Source organism: Cystoisospora suis (assembly GCF_002600585.1).
Source record: "Cystoisospora suis strain Wien I chromosome Unknown contig_216, whole genome shotgun sequence".
Lineage (NCBI taxonomy): Eukaryota > Apicomplexa > Conoidasida > Eucoccidiorida > Sarcocystidae > Cystoisospora > Cystoisospora suis.
The window spans coordinates 107,144-126,425 of record NW_027153018.1 but is presented as its reverse complement, the minus strand read 5'-3'; the positions used below and the strand labels follow the sequence as shown (position 1 = coordinate 126,425).

At 54.8% G+C, this 19,282-nt stretch overlaps 1 protein-coding gene across 1 annotated transcript; it reads left to right on the top strand.

Annotated features, from left to right (window-relative positions):
- Window positions 1–3,885: 3,885 nt before the first annotated feature.
- CSUI_000564 (uncharacterized protein) lies at window positions 3,886–16,757 on the top strand (the record flags this gene model as incomplete). The annotated part of the gene is made up of 16 exons (XM_068060798.1): window positions 3,886–5,543; window positions 5,681–7,353; window positions 8,262–8,449; window positions 9,173–9,419; window positions 9,771–9,863; window positions 10,806–10,871; window positions 11,271–11,365; window positions 12,006–12,144; window positions 12,342–12,686; window positions 13,388–13,426; window positions 13,892–13,981; window positions 14,268–14,306; window positions 14,796–14,921; window positions 15,141–15,266; window positions 15,754–15,792; window positions 16,364–16,757. Coding segments are annotated over exons 1-7 (2,412 nt in total), but the record flags the coding sequence as incomplete, so codon positions are not given.
- Between the last annotated feature and the right edge of the window lie 2,525 nt (window positions 16,758–19,282).

The window sequence follows — 19,282 nt, the reverse complement described above, 5'->3', positions numbered from 1 at the left end:
GGTAGCCAGCGGCGGCAGGAGCTCTCTAGCACCAGGAAAACCACGAACTAAGGAAGACGCTAGACGAGCGGGTGTGGGTGGAGCAGGGCACTGATCCGAGGGGAGCACACCCGATAGAGCACCTCAGAATAGTAGAGTGAGTTCTGTTAGCCAGTGCAGCGCAGACCGGCTTTGCCGGGGATTGCTGCTAATGAACGCGAGTCGAGCCAACAACACCAGCGGGGCTCCCGACACGGATCGTGCGGCTCGCTTTTTTTTTCCCAGCGTAAGTCTACCGCGAGAGCAGACGGGAATCTGCATAACCCTTCCGAACAAAAAAGCCTCAGGCACCTTCTTCACGGCTATCCCGCGTTTCGCTGTTGGGTTGTTCATGCGGCTCGCTGTGCCGTCGACAAGACCCCCAGGGAGCGTGGCGAACTCCCGACACAGTGGCACATGCCTAGCTGCCAGCTCCGCCGCGTGAACTCACTGCCGCGCAGCGTTTCCTCCTCGGGGGCAATGTCACCCGTCATCCACTTCCCGGGCCAAGTACTTGTCACGTGATTGGCAGTAGCTTCAGGCATATATTTATCGGGACCAAGCGGATGCGCTTCATGCGGTTGACTGCAGTGTTTTGTTCTGTTGCGGTATCTACGGTGTGTGCACATCTAAACAGTGTGCAGGATGCTATAGGATGGCCCTGCTGTTTCCATCAGTTCAAATTGTTGAACTCAATCGCACGCAACCCTAAAAACGGTGGAGCCTTTGTTAGCGAGCGTGGTATTTGGGGCGGAAGCTCCAAAGAAGCCAACAGCAAACGGTAGCCAGCTGCGCGTCGCAGCATGCTTCGCGTGTGGCTGGCGGCCAGTGAGGCCTGCTTCCCATTCATGTCCCAGCAATGTTAGAATCTATCCCAACCTACCAACATACATTGTTGCGCTGTTCTTTTTTCCGCACACCCGGTCACGTTCTCCAGAGGTAAATTGAAGCACTCCTTACTTCCTGCGTCTTTTCTAGGTGTGGCCACTAGCTCGCGACAGAGCAAGACTGTTCATTTTCCCTTTCTCTTGGTATGAGGAGGTTCGAAGGACGATCACGCTTGAGACCGGAATCTGCCCAAGTGGTCTACAATACTTCTTTGCCTTGGCTTCACAAGGTTTAGCAGCGGCTTGACAGTGCGGTTGCTCACAGGTGGTCAGCAGAACGGGCGAACCTTTGATCCGCTGCGAGTCGGGCTTTTCGACGTCAGTGTTTTTCCGGAACGTCACTCCCGATGTCATTTTTTTCACTGTTGCATCGGCACCCTCACCACGCGGTCAGTGAGGATCCAGATCTTTCGAAAACTTCAGCCGAAGGCTCAGGAGATGCGGCTGCTGTGCCCTCGGGCCGCCCCCGTCGGAAGACAGTCGGAAGCCTGTTGGGTTCTCACCCAGCCAGAGGACTCATTCACGGCATGGTGGGACGTGGGCACTCCGCGGAAAATAGTTTGGCATCTGCTTCTCAGCGTACAGGCAGTTCCCAGGAGGTGACACCAGTTTTTGTGAAGGAGCATTTGTTCACACGGGGAGAGAGGGGTGATGTGGCTTCCAATTGCCATGGGCCCGGACAGAAGTCGATTATTTCTGCCAGGGAGCCGGGTGCGACCGGCGCGTCCGTGGGCGGCAGCGATTCGTTCTGTTCAGCGTGTGTTGGCAAGAGCTCGGACACGCCGGAAGGGTCGTCCTCATGTCAGCAGATCAAGACCCAGGCTCTGCAAGAGAGAGTAGAGCTGAGCCGATCACCAAGTGGGTCGCGTAATCCTGTCGGACATGTCCTACCTCTCGAGAAGACAGGGCTACGAGGCCACTCCCGCGGCCTTCGAGGACGTCTTGTTGGTGTGTTTACTAGCCCGGACAGGTGGCCGACGAGGCGGAGTCAGAGTGAGGGCTTGAAGAAGGCAGGGGATCCTGGGCGGGCAAAGTCTTCATGGGGGATACAAGTGAACTGCCGCGCGTCGGCATGCGCTACTGTTTCTGGGACGGGCACGCAGTCGCGGGGAACAGACCTTGTTGCCAAGCAGCATTCTGCTAGAGATAAGAGCTCACCGGTGGAGGGTGACACGGACCACAGACACCAGGCAGGAATGTCCCGGAAGGAGCACGTCTTCAGCTCAGCGCTACACTGTGCCTTGCACGCCATGAAATCGTTACCTTCCACCCTTCAGAGGGAGTGGAGCATGGTTCGTAAGTTCTACAGGCAGAGTGGCCGGATAAGGCATACGCAGCGGCTTCAGCGGGCACAAGAGGCGAAAGCCTCACCTCTTCGATATGTGACCGATTCTACCGAGGCGTGGCAGGCGCGGACTTTTGGCATGAAGCAGGTTGTGCCGTCACCGGAGTGTGCCAATATTCTAATTCAGCTAGTTCGGTGCAACCGAGACAAAAGCATGCGAGATTTTCAGCACTCCTCACCAGTGCTTAGCTTGCGTAAAGAGCAGCTGTTCCCTTGCGGACAGCACTTCGTTGTACGGTGTGTGGACAGCAGTGCGCCTTTCATCACAATGGACCTCACCGCTGGCCGACTGCTCGGAGGGGGTTCGGAGGCCATGGTGTTCGCAGCAGATGAGCTGCGACCGGTGGAACAGAAGAACGTGTTCTTGGGTATAGGGTCGACTACACCCTGTAGTGAGACGCAGCGACGTGGTGGAAACTTGGTTGCTATCAAACTCTTTCTGTGCGAAGAAAACTTGCTTCGTGAGCCTGCGAAGGCGGTAGAAGAAGCCGAGGCTTTGGAGTGGCTGCAGATGTCTTTTTGGCGTCTTGCCCCGCAGTGGTTGACTGTATCCGCAGTGAAGCGTCTAGGTATTGCAGCACCCTCGTGGATGGCCGCCATAGATGGGCTGCCGCTAGTCAGTCCGGGGGATGTCCAGTTCGCGATTTTGAATCGTGTGACTGCCATGCCAATCATGCTAGGTGATCTGCTAGCCGTCCCCCCAGGCGCTCTTTGTGTTCCCGATCGTATTTATTTGGTAGTTCGTTTGATCCAGATTGTCGCGAATATTCATGCTATGGGAATGCTACACAATGACCTGAAGATGGAGAACCTTCTAGTCGGCGTCGACGGTCGCCTTTACGTGGGGGACCTCGGTACCGTTTTGGCCAACACGGGTCGGCCAGTGAAGTTCCAGCGGATAGGAACGGACGTCTACCTAGACCCCAGAAGCGCAGAGGATTTTCTTCGAGAAGATGGAAACCTAAGGGTTGTGTACAGTCCCCTGCGTGACGCCTGGGCTACCGGGATTATTTGTTACTATCTCTGGTGTAGCGGCGGGCTTCCGTACGATCTGTCGCGTGCATATAGTGGCGCAATTCGTGGCAGGCAGCTGTTTGAGTTCATTGCAGATATTCCAAAATCTGGAAAGGTACTTACATTCGCTGGATGTCCCGAGGAGCAGACATCGGAGATTCAGGAAGTACGCCTGATGATCACGTCCCTTCTGGCTCCGTGCGAGCAGGAGCGCAGAACTCCTTTGGAGATTGTTTCATGCTCGTCCTTGTTCAGTAAATACCGCTGATAACAAGGACAGTCCAAGCAAGCTACGTTTCCGGGGGGTAGGGGGGTTGTCGCCCCGGCGGGTTGCATTTCCCGTGTAGTCCAGCAGAAGGATGGTCCGCGGCCGGAAAAATCGGTAGGCTAGTCTTCTGTGCTGTCGCGATTTTGAAAAAGGGTACCAGGAAGACGACAGGGGAACGATGTGGTAGCTCTCGTTTGTGCCTACGTTCTCATCGGCTCCGTTCTGGAATTGTGCATGGATCGGGGGAGTTGGTGCTCTGCTCNNCGAGTGCAAGATCTTGGCGTCTTCCGCGGCCGAACGACCACTTGTTCGTTGAGTTTATATGTCGCCTTCGTCGCTGTTGGCGCGAAACCGGTGATAGAGACAGTCCGTTTTTCCGTACGATTGATGAGAGGCCTGGCATGGAAAGCCAACGTCGGGGCTACCTCTGATGTGACGGGCATCAGAACGACTTTGCATGTCCTGCTGTTCCCGTAGTGAGACAGAGAGTATGTACACATTCAATCAAAACTGTTGAAGAGGGCCAAATTCTAGCGGCCGCCTCGGAAAGCAAGGAGCCTCGTCAAACAGAGAGCGCAGTCACCTTGTCTGGACACGGCAACACGATAACTCCTCGTAGAGAAGCGGTAGACTGTGTTTGCGATGGAAAGACAGCAAATATAGCGGCTCGTTTTTGTAGCCCCGTTCGCTAACCACACCGATGCTATGGGGCTGAAACGGACCGGCGACGCCATGCGGCAAAAGCAGTTTCCTCGAGGGATATGGTGAGGCTCGGAGCCACCCGGATAGGCAAAATATTTTCGAGTGTCAACTTGTTTGCGAAGAAAGCGAGCCACTGCTGGAGCCGCAAGATGGAGGCACGGGCAACCAGCCAGGAAAGGATTCAGGGGTGCCCGAGCAGCGGTTGCATGTGGTCCTTCCCAAGCCGCCACGCGACACTCAAGACAAACAGTGCCGATGGGAGCCAGCCCCGTAGCACGGCGGCTTTCTGGTTGGCGGAAACCGAAGCCAGATTACATCCCTGAAACGGGATTTTTGGTTGCGAGTCTGTCTTCGCACAGTGGACAACGCGGTTCTTTTTGTTTGGGGCAGCTTCGCGGGGGTGTGATTCCTTGCTCGTAGAAGGGAGGGACGGATACCGGAGAGCTGACCCGTGTAAGTCTGGTGATCGGAGTCTGTGCGAACTCATGAGAACGAGTAGCTTTGCCAGTCCTTCGAAAGTCACGTACTGGAACCCATCCTTTGTCTTGTGGGGCGTATCCCCGGATCCGTACCGTCAAGGCAGAGGCTTGGCGTGTCGTTGAAGAGATTCACCTTCCTTTCGGTGGTGCCCCCGGGCAAAACCTTTTTCACCCTAACAGTGAGCGCAGTTGTATCGAAACGTTCGTCTGTTGCTCCTCTTTCAGAATCTCGGTCTCCGTTTTTTCACGAGCGCCGGGCACGGATGACGTGTGAGCTTAGAGTCAAGGGTTCAGGAAGCTATTAGCACTGGCTGATCTCGCGCCTCGTTGGAAATTCGGGAATCTCCCTGCTTACTCCAAGCGTCCACGGCTTGGCGCTCCCCTCCATCTACTGTGCCTTCTTTTGCGTATCACGTCTTCTGCGAGCCTCGGTTGGAGCGTCCTCTTACGTGCACGTTGACGACTTCCGACAGTTGTGCTGCTGTACCCGGGGAAGAATCATCTGCCCAAGCCTCACCCGCATCACGCGTGTTGTCGGAGCCTCGGTTGTCAAACAGAAAGAGCGCCCCCGCTTTTGTTGGCCATTCCTTCCCTCATGCTACACGATGTACATCATCAGCTCTACAGCAGGCAGCTCCCGAGTACACTCGTGCGAAGCTAGCAGTGTTGAGACGGCAGGATAAGCAGGTGCGCCGTTTCTTTCTTCGTCACTGGGTACTACCTTTTCCGTCTTCCCTGGAATCTCTCTCTGCAGTCGCAGGCCGGAACTCCGGCAAACATGGCGGCGGTTGATTGTTCGCAGGATTCCGATCTTCACTTGACGTCTCCCGGTAAGTGGTTTAGATCATCTTTCCCTCTCGTTGATCGTAGCCTGCGCTCGTGCCAGGTACTTACCTCTGGAGGCGCCGTTGCAGTTTGGGGTGTGAGACATGATTTTGAGCCGTACGATTGCCGTGTTTGCTGTCAGACTCGCAGGAGGGCATTTCTTCCCTGTCGCTTCTCGGCCAGAACGGCTACCCGTTATCGTTTGAAGAAGATGCTGCAGCCGATGCACACCCCCTGAACGGTGTAGATTCCCAGACTTACTCTGGACGTACTGCGGCTGCACGTACCGTTCGCTTCGCGTCTGGCCAGTTTTTCCGGTGTTATTCGCCGGTACGGCGAGACAGCCCACTTCGTTCCCTGTATCACGACTTCTCCGTTCCGCCAGGGAGCCCAGAGGGGCCCAGACAGGGATGGGCTCCCTCAACCGCGGCGATCCGACGCTTGTGGCATCAGATGCCGTCTACGAGTGACACAAGCAACTCTGAGAGTCAATCAGTTACGATACCCACACGGACATCTGGCGCAGTTTTGAGGGACGGAAGGGGTTCTTCTGCTCAGCCAGGTGGGGCGAAAGAGGGACCACAGAATCGGAGCCGATGCCCTCCCTTCGTGCCCCGGGCAGGCGGCGGAGAGATGTCACTTGCGCAGCAGTTCAACGCGCGAGGTGGCCACCTTGCAGAATCCCCCCCGCTGAATCCGCTTACGTCTTCCTCTCCCCCCGCGTCCGCAGCCATACCGTCTCCTTCAGTCGCTACTAGACCGAGGACCGCTCCGTCTAGCTGTGTTGAGACTCCGCCACCTGTTGGCTCAAGTGTCTGGTGGGCACCGTCTGTCGACAGGATGCAGCCAAGGACGTCCGAGACAAGCATTGAGCAGTCGAGCTCCCTGGCGAACCGGTGCCCGAAAGCTGCGTCTGTGTCAACTCCACCTGACCGGAGCCCCTCTTCTGTCGGTCCGGCTGCCGTGTTGCACTCCGGAGAGGGGGTGAGTTCATCTCCTGCTGGGGACAGATTGCCACCAGAATCGTCAACCGTCAGCGGCGGCGCGTCCAGCAGGGGTGATCGTCGGAGCCTTGGTAGTAAACCGACTCTCGAACAGTCATACCCCAGTTCACACTGGCAGACAGGGTTGAGTGCTCATATGTCTCCAGAGGACCTTGTTGCACGGCAAGCCCAACTTCAGAGGCAGATGCAGGTGCTTCAAAAGAGGCAACGAGAGCTGATATCTCAGCAGCAGCAACAGCTGCATCGCCAACAAATGCGACGACCCTGGCTGGTTCCTTGCGCCTTGACTCCCAACGCCACACGGCTCGCCACGCTAACGATCATTCCTCCACGGGACACGGCTGAAGCAAAGGGGAACAACTCTCGCTGTGGAAGTTGTCCGATTTTCTCGAGGTGTGTGGGAGGCGAGAGAAGCCGTAGTGCTACTGCGCGCGCGTCGCGTTCCAGACGCATTGGGGTCTACGTACAGCCTCCCGTCGCATCGCCCCCGCCGGCAGACACGGCACTGGCCGACGAAGTCACTTGTAACTGGAACTGTTCTGCTCCAGTACGCGGGGAGGGGGATGCTGGGTGGGACAGTCCCGGTCAGGAGACGGACAACCGTCGCGCTCCCGTGGACAACCGCGTGCTTCTGAAGCTAGAGGCGGTTCCTCCGGCGAACGACGAACCGGATAGATCTTCAGAGTCACAGAAAGAGGAAGAAACAGCGCCCAACAAGAAGGCGGCCCCTGATGAGGAAGGGCCAGACGAAGTGAAAGAGCAGTTACTGAAGGAGAACACTGCATTACGAGAGGAAAACGCGGCCCTGAAAGTGAGTGTGGGAGGTTCCATACTACTCCAAGAAAAGCAGTTGAGTTGGGAATTGACGTCTTCAGAGAGCCGACTGGAGCGGTGGTACGTTTTCCGAGTCTAAAGGGGACTCCGCTCAACTTTCGCTCACACGGCACACCTGGACTCCGCCTTGAGCTTTTTCCGCGGTACACCTGCCATGTATTCTCATTCGAGTACATGGTGCCCCAGAGGGGGCGGTAGTCACTTGCGGTTTTACCTCGCAAGCTAGCAAGCGTTGCAACTTGCTAGTGCTGCATGACTTTGCAGCCGCATTGTTGGGAGATTACTGGTTACCCTGAACCGTAGTTTTCCAGCATTAGCTTCTCTTGGCAGTCTGGGGGGCGTTCAAATCAGCACACCACAGGAGCAGTCGTCCGTACGGCGGCATCAGTCCGCAGACTACGGGCGGTAGGCTCACGCATTTTCTGAAAGTTGCACGCCGCGTGAGACCTCGCAGAATCCATTTAAGGTCGCTCGGGGCCAGTTCCACTACAGTGTGTAGGCTTTTGCCTCGCCACCGCGCGGCAGTCTCAGCAGTGTGGAATTTTTTTGTCTCCACGTCGCTGTGGTGGTTCGCCAGACAAAGTGCGAGGACGTCCTCAGTGAGCTTTTCAGTAGTGTGAACTATCGTCGCGGGTGTGGCCTATGCTTGGAGCCGGCTGAGTATTTATGTTCAGGACGGCGTTGAGTCGGGCTGAGACTTTATATCTGGGTGGTAACAGTTAGCCGATCATTTGGACAGCTGATGTTTTCTTCACCCCCCCCAACTTGGCGCGCCGCATTAATTTTTACATCAGTACACAACTTTCTCCGTGAGCACTTGGTGAAAGTGCTTCTCTGCCGGCGGTGGGTACATACCAGGTTCTTGCGCGGGGCGGTATCCTTCAGGCGCAGCTGGAGCTTCTCCAGAGTGAAGAAACGTCCCGGCGTTACGCGCGGATCGAGGCGAGCCGTCGCATGCAGAGGGACGATTTTGTCGGGGACGCTATAGTTCAAGGGCTTGAAGAAGAAAATCTCAAGCTGCGACGCCAAGTGGCGGACCTGGGTACCGCCCTATACAAGGTTTCCGAGGACGGGTGAGCCAGTGTCGAACTAGCGTTCAGGAGTTTACTTCTCTCAGTATCAAACGATGTGCCACGTTAGGCATCTACGGGCCAATGTAATAAGCATACCTGCTTGTGTAAGAGAAGTCGTAGAGGTAACAAGCTGGTATCGTAGTCTTGTCCATTGAGAACGAACGGTAACGTCGTTGTCGCCCCGAGCACCCAACCAAGAATGGCTGCGTGACCAGGGAGCGAAGAGAGTCAGAAAGAACTTTTCGAGCTCAGCCGGGCGGGTGCAGGGTTTCGGAACTAGCGCCGTAAGAGCTGAGCAAGATGTTGTGGGGTGGACGTGAACGACGGCCGACACTCCGGCGGAAGTTGCGTGGATCTCATTTCCCAGCAGTGGCAGCGCTGGCTGCACGTTTTCGCGTGGGTTACCTCCTTTTCGGTGTACAGCGGTTGAGGACCGTTCCTGGCCGATTTTGCCTGATACCTGTCACCGATGGGTGTGAGTGATGCTGTTGGGAGAGAAACACAGTTGTCAATGACGTGCGCTGGACCTGCTGAACGCGAACGGTTCAGACCAGGGCGCGGGGTTAAAAGCCAGCTCACCAATTTAGTCGAACCGGTAGTGCAGAACGTCTTGGGATAGAGAGGGGCGGCAAGGGCTCCAGCATAGCTGAGGTAAGAGCCGCTCATACAGGCAGCTGCCCGTAAGTCTCCTGTGTTGTTTGTTCCGCGTGTCATTGTCTCTAGCGACTTCCAGAAAGCAACCGAGGCTCTCGTGGGACAGCTGCTGGATGCGCACAAGGAACTCGCGACTCTGAAAAAAGGACTGCAACACGAAAACTACCTGGCGAGTGCGGCGCAGACGGGCGTGACGGGGGTGTTGAGAATGATGGACCGTGGCAAGGAGGTGTTTGCGTCAGACCCGAATGACATCTCTGTCCAGCAAGCGGCGCTGGACTCTCTTCTTAGCCAAGGGAAGCGCCTAACGGCTAAGGTGCGCAGTTGAGTGCTATGCAGGCGAATGTGTCATTGAAGTGGTCTGTCGTTATTCCTCGGATCCAGTGAGGACTGACGAGATTCTCCTGTTACCTCCAGTGGCTGCAGACATCTTTTTCTTTCTACAGAGACAGTAGGGCCCGGGCGTGTTCTTCAGTTTTCTCTAGCTCGCGTCTACGACGGGGCTCCAGCTTCTCTGTCTTAGTACAGGCACCACACGTAATCCTGCGTATTGTAGGAAGAACGAAGAACAGGAACCGTGTATCCGGACGAGGCAAGCGAAGTAGCACACCGAGGTGCACTGTTAGCTCGTCTTTTTTTTGGTGCCTTATGTTTCGTGTCGCTGCAGGCGCGGGAAGGCGTCTGGACGGCTTTGAGTTCCATGAAGGATCTGATTGACCAGACGTTCGACCGAGTCACTCGTCTCCTCAGCAGCCCTTGCGTGAGTCTTCGAAGGCGCACTGTTTTGGCAAAGCTAGAGCAGCGGAAATATTTCATGTCGTCTATGGCGCAGAACGCAGGTGCCAGGGGTTTGCGTGCCTGAGGTCACTGCTTTGCTTTTTCTGTTGTTTCTCCGGTCTTCCGCCTGGGGTGCTGGGGCTGACGTGGCCTCGGAGCCTCGAGCTGACCCTGTGAACACGCGTGACGAGGGCCTCTAGCGCTCAGAGGTAATGTAAGAGCGCTGCGGGCGCTCCGGTTACCTTCAACTGCTGGGAGAGCAGCTGTAGCTCGTCGCGCCTGCGTCTAAACGTGAAGACGTCGCTTTTTCTGGAGCGTTTATTCGTGTGGACCGGTTAAAAGAGAGTTCCGACAACGTGGCCGAGTGGTTAAGGCGGTGGCCTGCTAAGCCATTGGGTTCTGCCCGCGCAGGTTCGAACCCTGCCGTTGTCGGTGGTCAGACCAGTTGTTGTGGATCTCCCTGATGAGTCGTGTTGTTCGTGACTACGGTTTTCTTTCTTTTGACTGCAATTCACTATCCAGAACGGTTACCCACCTAACGTTTCCGAGGAACGAGCTTCGCATTCAGTCACGCCGTCAGGAACGTATTACGGCGGTTGTCTTTAGAAGGTCACTTGGCGCATTCCGTGAAGAGTCTCAGTGGTTATCAAATTTTCGACCCTTGTTGCGGCATGTGTAACTGTTTTCGCTTTTGTTTGGCTTGGCACTATTTAGGCGTCCCGCGTATACATCGGCTCATAAGTATTCATGCTGCTTACAGAACCGCGGGTGGCGTGGTGGCAGAGGGGTTTGTGGTTGGAGCTCACAGGACGGAGAACCCCCCTGTCCTTCTATGTTTTCCGCTTTGTGGTCCTAAGCAGCCAGCCTTTGTGTTTCTTCTGGAGAGCGAGCGGCATTGCGGTGTTGACTTTCTGTGCGTATGCAGTCGCTGGAGGAGAAGAAGAAGTATTTACAGGATTTGCACGTGCTTGTCGTGAGCAGTCTGGATGATGTAAGTTCAGGTTTGAATGAGGCTGTTAACACGATTGCCGCTGTCCCCTGGACTATAAATAGTCGACAGAAGAACTGACTTTTTTTCCGACATCTATTTTTTTGGAAGTTGAATGGTATATGTCGTATGGAGAGGCCCTCATCGGATCAAGATCGCTCTGTGGCAGTTATTGTATTTGGTTTCCATGGCTATACCGCCACTTCGTGGACTCTCTCAACCGTCAACGGACTCCCCTCGCTGGTATTCTTTTCGCTGAAGGGGCACTCTTGGGGCATGCCAGCTCTCTTCCACGAAGTGGGCGGCAGATGTGCTTACATATTCCCTCTGTCTAGCGGAACAGTGGCGGAGCAGTCTAGAACTACTCCGTCCCGAGCCGTTTTTTGTCCGTGTGATACGTAGACACTGCGAGCGTATGACGAGTTGGACGCGACCTGCACCAACTTTGAGAAGATCCGCCCTGTTGTGTTCGACCCGAAGCGCAACAGTCCGTACTGGTACGTCTCGTGTAGTCTCCTAAACTTCCATTCCACGTTCTCGGGTGCTTCTCACAAATCGAAACTCAGTGGTGTCATTCTGGACGTACATCGTGATCCATTGACCACATATGTTTCCGATTGTGGAGTGCGGTAAGTGTTGATGCTGGGGGACAGTGGAAATGTCTTTTAGGGAAGAACCGACTTGCGTTCGTCAAGTGTATCTCGTCCTCAAGGTGGATCACCAGCAGGGTGAAATTCAGCCTTTCCCGAACCGACACACAGTTCATTTGTCTTTGGTTCGCTGTACGAGGGCAGGCTCGGCAGCACAGTCAAGGACCTGAAACCAGACAACGTCGTACAGCGTTTCCATAGACACTGGACGGTTCGAGGCCATTCACGCAACAACGATCTCTACCATGAGCACACGCCCTAGAGTCGCCAAGCTCGTGCGCGGAGTAGAGTGGTTGGTCGTTCAGCGTGCCCCGGAGCGTGTCCGTTTTCCTACTACTACTGTACTACTACTACTGGACTGTGCAGCCTTGGGCGGTGACCCCACTCTTTCTGCCAGCTGTTTTGAGAAGTGCTCCGTCTGCTGTTTTTGAAACCCACAGTTACACTGTTGGTATCTTTTGTGGTGCTGTGCCCACAGCCCTTGCAGACCGCGGCGGCAAGTACTAGAGGATGACCTCAAGCATCTCACATTACAAATGAAGGAGGCCGGCGAGCGGATCCGTCAGCTCCGTTGCCGGGTTGTCAAGCTCGAGATGGAGAATCTTTTTTTCTATGTCCAGCAGGAGGTAAGACCGATGCCGTGGAGGACGGCTGAACAGAGTGTTCCGCGGATCCGCCGTAGAATAGCGCTTTTTCTTCGGTGGTACCTTTTCGCCCGTGCCTGTCTGGTCACGTGTACCCGCCTCTGCTATTGTTTTTCCCCTTCTGCCTGCACGGTCCAACGTTTGTTCGACGCTTGGTGTCATTTTGGGTCGTCTGACAGCCGGACACGGCTTCTCCAAAGGCAGCGCCCTCGGAGAAACCAGCGCCCGCGTCGCGCACAGTCGTCAAAGAGCAGAACTCTCCCCCGGTTACGAAGGTTACCCATTCAGTGGCCGCTCGTTGCGCAAAAGCAAGGAGAGCCCGTAGTCAGAAAGGAAGTCCGCCAAAGAGGGTAACCTCACCGCACAGAGGAGAACGGTCCGTCGAGGCTCGCCCGTCACCCCCAGTCGAAGAGAAGAAAAAAGTAGAACGGCAGACCAAGTTGGTGCTTACTCGACACCGCGAAGAACTTCTGCCTGAGGAAAAGAGCTCTGATGAAGTCTCGAAGCTCCAGTTTACCTCAGCGGTGAGCCGCGCGTATTCTGAGGGAGTGTGTCTTTGTGACACGGTGAAAGATTCTTTCTTCCTGATTTCCAGCGCGTGCTTGTCAATATGGAGTAGGTAGACAACGGTAGCACAGGGGATGGAGTGTCGTACAAAAGTGCTCACTTCGTCGGGAGGCCACAAAGGAAGACCAGCTTATTGTCGCTAAAGACGAAGCTAACTATTGCGTGTTGTTCTTTCCACACATACCCTGCTGTTGCAGGCCTTCCTGCACGTGAACGAAAGCATAGTTCGTGGGGGGTGACAGTGGGGAAAGGGAAAAGAGAAACACGATGGATATGCATCCTAAGGAGTCGGCCGTCGTTCTGGCTCGTTGAGTCTATTCACGGGGGCTCTCAGATGAAGAAAGAGTCTGACAGCGAGCAAAGTTGATATGACCTCTTGGTTCATTTTCACCCACGGTTGAATTCGTTTCTGGAAGCCGTTTTAGTCCCCCGGTGAGCGGAGAAGGCGCAGGAAAGGGGGCTCCGTTCTATGGGTGAACGTGTTCACGGGTTTCTGGACGGGAACTCTGGAGACTTGGCTCAACAGTCACCTTTTCTCGCAAGCCTTAGCGCCTAGACGACAAGAAAGGCGTGGTTCTTATGCCGTCAACTACCGTGAATGGGAAGCGTGAGGAAAGTGACTCGTTTTTTTCTTTTCTTTTTGATTTCTGTTGTGCAGATTCAGAAGCTGCAAGACGAAATTGATAGGCTGAAGGATGTAAGTGTCCAGTGCACCCATGGTGGCTCGTTTACACCTCGCTTTGTTAACGGCTTTGGGTATCAAAGCATGCGAAATATATTGTTAGTGGTGGTCTCGGTACAGTCGGAGGGGCCATCTGCTGCGGGTGCACGTGTGAGCAGTCGCTGACCTTTACTATGTTAAATGGCCGTCACATTGATCTGCAGGATGCAGCAGTTCGGCTGCTTCGAGGTGTGGGCTTTGCGAATCGGAGCTGGTATATTCATAAGAGCTCGTGGGACATGTAGGTGCTCCTGTTGTTACGTGTACGATGTTTTTTTTCTTGTCTACACATACTCGGTCGCGTGGCCTTCAGCTGAGTTACGGAGATCACTCTTTTCCACCGTCGATCTAGTGCCGTGCTCTTTTTCAGCCCGGTACAAGTTTTGGTGCTATCACGGTCAGTCACCCGGGTGTTGGGCCTGTTGTTACTTCAATTTTCAGGAAAGGCAGTTCGACCGCACAAAAAATGCCGAGCGGGCGCAGTATCTAACTCACCGCATTTTCGCGTGCAACCGGAGCCTTGTGGACAAGGTAAGTGGCTTGATGGTAAATTCTCTCTTGCTTTCCTTGCTGGCAGACTGATCTGTGCCGACAGTCTCCCAGGTAGGTGTTTTTGTGCCGGATCGGTCCGAGAGACCTGCAGTCACACCAAGGGTTGAAAGTGGGAGGACACTGGTTGATGTCAACTATGTGTGTTGATTAGTTGTTAATCTGCAGAACTTTGGCCTGGCCTTTCGTGGAGGCTATGGCCAGCACCGGGTGAGCACCAGGGGGACTGATATTTCTTTCTTCATTGTGCGGCATGGTATCACCTCAGCTCGAAGAAGAGGATCGTTTGCTGGAGAGACTTGTGGAGGTAAGCTGACCAACAGAGTTAGCATGACGTCTGTGTTGCTGTTCCTGCATCCCGCAAAGCTCTGCCTCGGTGTGAATGTGGATGTTTTTCCTGGGAACTGCGGAGCTGCAAGTCGCGTTCCACGTGTGCAGGTCAATGTTGCTGAAACCAGTTTCTTGTTGCATAATATCGGGTCGCGAGATGGCGTGGAGTGAAACTTTTCTTAGTCGGTTCTTTTGCTTTGGTCACCCTTTTTCGAAAGTAGCAAGCGCGTCGCACTGCGCTCGAAGCGGCGTAGCTAAGATTTTTTTCTGGAGGCGACCGTGCTCAAGCAACGCTGGTCATGCACCTGCTGTGGAAAGGCCCACTGGCGAGCAGATTAAGCCTGCTCGTGAATGTTCCCGAGCGCTCGTGGATGACATATGACAGACGGTTTCCCGAGAGTCTTTCTGCGGAACGACTCGTACTGCTCACTCAAGCGCTTTCATCAACATTGTTGTTTCCTCCCAGGCAATTGAGGCGAGGGATCTTCACCGTGATCGAGACCAGCCAGTGTCGCCCCGCGCTCGTGCCGACAGGAGGCACCTACAAGAGGATATTGAGGAGAGCAGGGCACTGATCAGGCAGTCTTCTGCAGTAAGTCGCCCGAAGCGATGACCACTCTGCGCCTTCTTTCTGCACGAATTGGGCTGAGGTGGTTGACCGGGAAGGGTAGCACTGACGCTGGAGTAGGGAAGCTGCGTATACCAGCCCAAGTCCACGCCTTCTGGCGTAGGAGACCGACTGCTGAATTCTGCGCTTTGGGGACGGCTACGACACCATGCCTCCAGAATGTCCTTTCTGCTATTTTTACAGGCCCTGCGTGAGGGCCAGTCACTTCCCTCGCAGACGATGGAACGGCTCGTGACGCGCCTGCTGACTCTGAAGCCTTTGAAGTCCAGTGACTCCATGACCGAGGAGGAGCTTGAACTCGTGCGCATGGTAGGTTGTTTTTTTTTTCTCATTAGTTGACGTAGGAAGAGGGACTGTTTAACTACTAAGCTTCGTCGGGGTCAGCGTTGTTTGGAGTCCTCGAGCACCCCTGAGCAATGAGTTCGGGCTCCGGCCAGATGTTTGATGACCCCGCTAGACACGCTCACGCTGCAGTGCCCCGGCCCATTTCATTCGAGTCGCAAGAGGCCGAGTGCACGATGGTGCTGGAAGCCGCAGAGTTGGACCTGGCCGTATTCAGAGTCTTTTCCGTCTTGTTTCTCCGAACCTGAGAGCGGTCCGTGCGGTTGTGAGTGCTGTACAATGTGATGACAGGCGTTTACGAGCTGTTTTCAGCGTGCGTTGCACTTGTCGGTGTTCTCTATCTGGTGTGGGCAAACTGTCTGCATACAAGGAGAGAACGCCAGTGTGCTGTCTTTCTTCGTAGTTGGAGTGGCTAGCACTTGTCTCTTAAATCCATGCTTTTCCTTGTTCTCAGATCAACACGCAGGCTGCCCAGCTGAGGAAGATTCACGTGGTGAGCCACTATGAAGTTGGAGTAGTTGTTTTCTTTTCGGGCGCATCAGATTCCGTCTGGTCGGAAGACACGTGTTTGCGGCCGCTTTTGGGGATATTCACACGCCGCACACGTTAGATGTAATGCAGGTTCCTCTTGGCTCCTTTTTCTTTTCGGTACCATGGAAGTTGGGAAACACTTCACGACTGAGCTGTCATGGCGAGAACAGAGCACGTGCGTATACAGAGAACATAGAGGGGGCAGAGAAAAGACCGTGGTTGGAGGGTGTGAATGAATTCAACAACCTCGCCTCGGCTGCGATGCTCGAAAGATCCGGACGCCTTTGTCGTGGAGAGAGCAGTCAACGAACACCTACGCAGTGCAGTCTAGATTACCGGGAGCTTATGAGGATAGGGGAGCTTACAGGCTTCGCCCCTGTGAACAGCTTGTCCTTTTTACACGGTTGGCTAGAGTCGAGCATGGCGCCACCTCGTTTTTCCGACACCTCCTTAGCCCGGGAGTCCTTGGGAGCCTGAGAGCTGTAGCAGCTTGTGGACTCTTTTTCTTTCGCTTGAGTGATTCTTTTCTTCAGGACTTGAACGGATTGCGCGACGACTTTGAGCCGTAGGGCTTTTGAGACAATATCTGAGTTGATTGTGGCGTGCTCCTGAAGTTTCTCGTCCGAAGCTTTGCTACCCTACTTGCTGCTGTGGAGGGAGGTGAACAGCTTCACGTGGGGCATAAAAAAAGGAAAAACCCCATTCAGCGTAGAAGCGGCGGCCTTTCCGGTCGCCATGGTCAGAATTCTTTGTGCCTTTCGAGGGTTTTTGTTATGCCGCGTGCCCCGGAATTCTTTCGTGTGTGTGCGGTAGAGAGCGAAACTACTTTGTGTACTTCCTTTTCTGTTGCCGGTTTCTCCGTAACTGCAAACAACAACTGCTTGATCTGTTGGTAATCGGGCATCCCTTTCAAGGGAAACTTCGGTCTACCCCGGACACGCCTCGTGCGGTTTGTAGAAGTCAGAGTAAGTATAATGCCTGGCACTCCTTCCAAGAGTGCACATCGTCTCACCTTCGGACACGATCTAAATGACTCGCTAATCACTTAAACCCAACTGTAGACAATACACAACAGGGTAATATATAGGCTGTTCTACCTCGGTGCATCAGGGTCGCACGTTGTGAGCCTCACGGTCAGCCAAGGATTCTGAACTACTCGACGGAGTGTCCGGGGTGAATGCGTTGTGGACTTGCTCTGCGGCCGGACAAGCGTCTCCAGAAGCCGTTGCATGTTGTGCAGACGTGCGCCCTCCGGCGCTATGCGTTCTTCAACGTCGCCGCATACGATCGGCATTCAGTATGCCACCTCTTCCCCGTAGTTTGCTTTTTCTTTCTCTGGGGCAACACCGTGTGGTCAACGCCGCGGCCGCCAGCACAGTGCGCCCCGCGTCACTACAGTCTGTTTTGCGACCAAGTCAGCCCGTCGCTGCTGTGGAAACGGTCACCCCGTTACGTGTGGGCGTGTCGCGATATGGAGGCAGGCGAACATCAGTAATTCCTTTCCTCAGGAGGCGCCCCTCTCTGCACGGCCGCGGCGATGTGTTCGTGGTCGTCGGGCTCATTTTCCTATTATGAGGACTATGCTGTTAAAGGCTTCTTTTGCGACAAAAGTAAGATACCAGCAGAACTGCAAAAACAAGGCGAAAGCGCGGAGCAGCTAGGCCGGACAGTGGGGACATTATGGCCACTGGTCACGTGGTCATACATATAGCTTGCTTCCGGGTGCATGGTTCTTCCCTGTCGTTTAGGGACAAGCTTAGGTATCTGCATCAGGAACTGCCCAGCTCACTGTTAGGCGATGAATCTCTGGCGCCACAATGGTGAAGGGAAACGTCATCTGAGATGCCGCTCTAGTCAATTAGGGCTGTCGGAAAAATGCGTGCGCAGTTGGACCTATGAGGTTCAGTTTCGCATAGGGATGATGCGTGCGGAAGAGTCGCTAGACACTTGTCCCTCAACTGGGGTAAAGCGTGCGTTAATCAAAGCTTGGTTTACGGTGTGGCGCCACTGTGGAAGAGCTTGAAGGCAACACTGTCTTGAGATGGCAGCCAACCATTACAACAGCTCGGAAAACTCGGCTGCACGGGCTGCCTGGCTGCCTTTCGGAGCAGCTTCGCTAAGCGGGCTTGTCATCGTCTCAACTCCTGTGCACCGCGCACGACAGGGGTCTTTGTTACTTCTGGTTGATCCACCAGATGGTTTTACTCTCTCACGCTGTCTCCGACGTGCCCGCCTCCGGACGCGTCGCAGTCACGGCGAAACGGTGATCCCTCATTTTCGTCGGAAGACCCTGCATCGCAGCAGAGAGGGACAGGAGCCTGAGTGACTTCGGAGGCCGTGGGAGGGCGAGTAAACTGCCGTCTTGCACGGAAACCTTGTGGCCTCGTGGCAGACTATGGTTCAGATCGTCGCTCCTCGGGAGCCTGGAAGACACAACTATCGTGCTCATATTGGGTAAACCCCCGCACAGTACATACATTGCAACGCGAACAGAGCCCACAAAGCCCAGACCACCCTGGTGCATTGGCAAGGCGTCCGGCGTATTCCGTCTCTTCTTAGAGTAAAAACCGAGCTTGCCGGGAGTCGAGCACTGATGCTCCTCTAAGGCTGGTTCATGCACGGACGTCAAGGCTCGCCTGATTCAGTAGCCTAGTAGGTGATATGCACAAGGACTCGGCGGTGCAGAGCATGAGGTCGAGCAGCGACTGCTTTGGGATGTTGATGGCACTGGTAGTGCAGCAAGCCGGGCAGGCACAGTCGATTCTCAACTCCTTCCACACGCGCCCTCCTGCCAGCTGTCAAACACGCCTGAGTGCAGCAGCTAGGCTGCGAGGCAGGGGCACTACATACTGAAAGCTACAAGCAGCCTGTAAGCTGGTGCCTGGACGAGGCCGCGACTACAGGTAGCATTGGTGTGCCGCGGAAAACTGCGTCAGAGCTGCATCTCTACGAGCAAAAGGTGTCACGGAGAAGACAAACCGTCCGTTTGCAGTCGAAGTAGTCAACGGCGAACGCGACAATATCTTCTGGCTGGTTCCGTAGAACTTCTCGAGTGAAGTCTCGGAGAATCTGAGGGAAGAACGGAGGGATCTCGAAGGCTTGGGCGTACTGCGTCGCCATGGTATGGTCAGCAGCAAAACTGTGCGCGACAATCCCTGCTGGTCTAGTGGCCAGTGCCGGGCTTCACCGAGTTGACGCGGAGGAATATTCTTCTCAGTTCAACTGAAACAGCTAGACTAGCAAGTCCCCCCCGGCTTGTTTTTAATTCCCGCAACCCCCCCTTGGCGGGAAAAGTGGCTGGGCCTTGCACGGTGGGGTCCCCCAGAACAAGGGACTCACATGGTGGAATTTTTGCAGGTGCATGTCCGACAAGAACCCGAACATTTGGGCAAACCGCTGCATTCACGGCTATGTCTCTCCATCATTCTGAAAGCGGCGCTTGCCATGAAGCA